This window comes from Nicotiana attenuata, unplaced genomic scaffold, assembly GCF_001879085.1.
Source record: "Nicotiana attenuata strain UT unplaced genomic scaffold, NIATTr2, whole genome shotgun sequence".
Lineage (NCBI taxonomy): Eukaryota > Viridiplantae > Streptophyta > Magnoliopsida > Solanales > Solanaceae > Nicotiana > Nicotiana attenuata.
In genome coordinates, this window is record NW_017671394.1 from 225,092 (window position 1) to 229,544 (window position 4,453).

The window sequence follows — 4,453 nt, forward strand, 5'->3', positions numbered from 1 at the left end:
GTTAGAATTAAAAATTGGAAAAAAACATTAAAGTATAAAATATATTCCGAGTCCACAATTTGCTTGTGCGTCCTTAAGGAATTTTAACCCCCTTACACGTTGCCAAGGTAATGGATTAAATCTTCCCAGGATGAAACTGTCACGACCCGGATTTCCCACCCTCGAGGGTCGTGATGGCGCCTACTAATAGGAGCTAGGCAAGCCAACTTAATTAACAAATTCATTAAACACCTGTTCCTTTTTAACAATTAACGGCATTAAATAAAGGTGAAGGAATTAAAATCGTTAGCGGAAGACTTAAATTTATATAACTGAATAAAATACAGAAATTCCAACATACGTCTCTACCCCGGGACTGGAGTCACATACTCACGAACATCTAAGGAGTACTATATACAAAGTCTGAAAGAACATAATCTGTTTATCTCGGGAACAATGAGATGACAGCCAAATGTAAAGATAGAAGGGAGACGCCGGGCCTGCGGACGCCTGCAAGCTACCTCGGGTCTCTCTGGACTGAAGGTTTGCCCCCGTGCTAATGCTGCTGCTGCTCAATACCTGGACCTGTGCAAAAATGCACAAAGTGTAGCATCAGCACAACCGACCCCATGTGCTGGTAAGTGCCTAGCCTAACCCCGGCGAAGTAGTGACGAGGCTAGACTGGACCCCACATAAACCTGTGCAATTATAAATATACAGCAGAAATCGAAGTACAAGGCAACTAACAGTATGGGAGGGGAAACATGCTGTGGGGAGATAAAAATATTAACAGTAAATCCAAAGTAATCAATCTAGGTGCAATTTATAATTTCCGGCGATCAAGAAACTAATACCAACACTAAACACATTTGTATCAATAACTGTTGCAGCGCGCAACCCGACCCTAATACATTTCAACACTGTTGCGGCGTGCAACCAAATCCACAATTATCACTGTTGCGGCGTGCAACCCGATCCACAATTATCACTGTTGCAGCGTGTAACCCGATCCGTAATGTCTACCTCTCAACCTTGCCCAAGCAACAGTCACAAATAAAGGGCAAGGGAGTGAAAAGTATTTGGAAGGAAATCCCAACAAGGGTACACAAACAACCAATAATAACCATGCAAGAGTAAATCGTTATTTCTCTTTTTCTTTCATTTTCATATCCTAGTTCTCATTAGCACTCGTGACAAGCTCCAAGGCATTTCTCATCTCATATACTCTCACCATTTGTGTTTCAGACCGAGCCAATGCTCCACGAAGTTCCACAATCACAATATCCTTCACAAGGTGTTTACAACGTATAGAAGCCATCAATTAAGCATGGAAGGCATAACAATATCCAAACAATCCACATATAAGGACTCACGGTCATGCTAGACACCCATGTATAGGAACCCGTCACCATGCCTATACATCGTACTCGATCATTTAGCAATTAGCAAACAAGACTCGACTCGTATTCCCTCAAGCTAGGGTTAAACCAAACACTTACCTCAACTTCCACGTCCAATACAATCCTCCACAATCGCTTTCCCTCTCGAATTCGGCTCCAACTCAACCAAATCTATGCAATAAGGACTTCATGTTATCAATGTATGCTAAACAAATCAAACCCAATGACTAATTATAGCTTTTTCATCAATTTACCCCAAAAGGTCAAAAATGCCCCCGAACCCACATGGTCAAAACCAGAGGTTCGAACCAAAACCCGATTATCCATTCCCCCATGAACTCAAATATGTAAGTTATTTTGGAATCGGGCCTCGAATTGAGGTCTAAAACCCCCAATTTTAAAAAAACCTAGGTTCTACCCTAAATTCCCAATTTCCCCATTAAAATCTTTGTTTTGACGTTGAAATTATGTTTAAGGATCTTAAGGAGTTCAGAAAATCAGTTAGAAATCACTTACCAATCATTTTGAAGAAGAAGAATCATTTGGAAAATCGCCTCTTGTGTTTTGGGTTTTGAAAAAAGTGAAAAATAACTGAAAATCCCGACCTTATATACCCTTCTGAAGACTCAGCGTGGACCGCGCAAAAGTGCACCGCGGCCATGCTGAGGAGCTGGAATGATGACCCTCACTGAACCCACCCAGCGCGGACCGCGCTGTTTTGGAGCGCGACCGCGCTGGAGGAATGAACCCAAATCCCACTCTCTGAATCTCCCAGTGCGGACCGCGCTGATATGGCACGCGGCCGCACTGGTCGAACTGGAATTCACTGGCCCTCTGAACCTAGCCACGCGGACAGCGCAGAAATGCACCGCGGCCGCGCTGGGGGCCTGCAACACCTGAACCTGCAACCATCTGATACTTCTAGCCTAAGACCTCCCAGGACCTACTCAAAACTCACCCGAGCCCTCGGGGCTCCAAACCGAACATACATATAAACTCAAAAAACCATCCTACGGACTCATCCCTGCGATCAAATCGCCCAAACAACATCATAATCATCAAATTAGGCCTCAAGCCCCAGAATTTCCTTCCAATTTTCATAAAACATCAAGTTTAGAGTTTTTAGTCCAAAACACGTCAAACGACGTCCAAATTCAACCAAACTTTACAGAAAGTACTNGGAATGCAACAAAGAATAGCATGAAAAGTTGAACGAACAAAAGGATGCTATGGAACAAAATATTACAGTGAACGTCATCGCACGACTTCAGCGTCTGAACCCAGATTTGCGACTTGATCCTGACATGTTAAGGTTCAGTGCACGTTCACCTGTAGATGCTTCTTCTGCACAACAAGCTGCTGTTCAACCAAACAATCGACCATCTGCTGGTAAGAACACTCAAGGTCAGTACGTACCAAATGTTATACATCTTCTTCTATTTCATCTTCTCCTCCTTCCTTGCTTGGGATTTTGCATATAACATCAATCACTGCTGAGTTGATATAAGCAACTCTTTAAAATCTTTGTCTGCGTGCTGCTTCCCTTATTTCGGTGCTTTTAGTTTTGTGTTCTCTCAAAAACATTTTACCTGGCACATACTAGGAGATATCCCTTTGGTTTGCGATATGGAATCTAGGAACTAAAGGTATTCTTTAATACTTAAACTTGATTTGGCTGTGCGGATCAGTTAAGTACATGTAGTCTCTAGTTAAACTTGAAGTTTAATCCATTGAATCCCTTAAGATTTATGCTAATAGGATAGATTTATAGTACTGAAATCAATGCATTCAAAATGAGCTTCCAGATTTTCCAATCTATTCTGCGCAAACTGGATTTTCTCCACTTCACTTGAGCCACACTTGAAAAGGCTGTTTAATGCAAAATCAGCACTTTCTATCTCATTTACATTGTCTTGATCTCCCTTGTTCACCAATCTTGAAACCAAAGACCATTTGTTAATTGGCTTAGAAACTGGAGCTGACAAGAAAACCAACACCATTTGGAATACTGAAATTCCCATTGTACTAACTTCTCTTAGCACTCTGATAACAGCTGAGACAAGTTGATCAACCTCCATTACATCAACCACCTCATGATCCATTTTCTTTAAAATTGTAACTAAGTTTTTGGCATCTTTCTTCATCTTCTTCCTAAACGAAGTGTAGTTAGTGATGCTCAAATCTCCTTTTCTCCTTCTTAGTAAGGACTGAACATCTTTAACATTTTCTTTAAACTGTGACACCAGCTCCCTTGTTGTCTCACATATATCAAGAAATCTCATAAATTAAGGGGGGATAAATAAAAGTGACATTAACTTCCCTACTCTGTAATTGGCGAAATCTCTTTTCTTCCTCCAGAAACCAAGCAATAGAAAAGAGTAAATTTGTTACACTGATATGGCGTACTCCTTTTTAAAACAAAAGGAGGTATAGGAGCGAACGTGCAACTTGACTTAGACACCACCGTTCTCAGAAGAACAAAGATGGAAAAAGAAAGAATGCTACAACAAATATAAACTGTCAGCTTTCAAGCATTAGCTAAATGGTAGCTAATATTTATTTTCGTTTGCATTTGATATCTTTCTCTTGCTTAACTGGCAAATGAAGATCTACCATAACGATTTTGTGGGATCCTTTACAACTGGAATGCTTGTACCTGCAGTTTTTGGGGCCATTTTGTTGAATATGATATATATTTTGCTTTTTCTTGGATGTGTTTTAAAATTGTGGACATGTGGTGTTTATTCAATTGATTCAACGGCACTTAACTTAGGAAAATGTTTGATTTTTCTCCTGTTTTAGCATCCACCATGTGTATCCATTACATGTGTGCATAACATGAATACATGCTCTGAAGTTGTGTGTGGGATTGTTTGGATGTGGGATGGTGCTCTCTGGGAGGGAATGAGTTGAAGAATTTACATCTGACTGCATTTCTTTTATGGGTTGTGGTTGATGATGCAGGTTTCCCCTCACAGAGTGGTTTATATGAACATAGATTTTGAGACTACTTGGTTCACTTCTTTTGTATTTAGTTATTTACTTCTCTGCGCAAGGTTCATTTTCGTAATACC

The 4,453-nt window shown here is 40.6% G+C and overlaps 1 protein-coding gene across 1 annotated transcript; it reads right to left on the reverse strand.

Annotated features, from left to right (window-relative positions):
• Window positions 1–2,829: 2,829 nt before the first annotated feature.
• Window positions 2,830–3,683, reverse strand: LOC109208030. Its single transcript, XM_019371026.1, has one exon. The coding sequence runs from the start codon at window positions 3,659–3,661 to the stop codon at window positions 3,131–3,133; it is 531 nt and encodes a 176-aa protein (XP_019226571.1). The 5' UTR covers window positions 3,662–3,683; the 3' UTR covers window positions 2,830–3,130.
• Window positions 3,684–4,453: the final 770 nt, after the last annotated feature.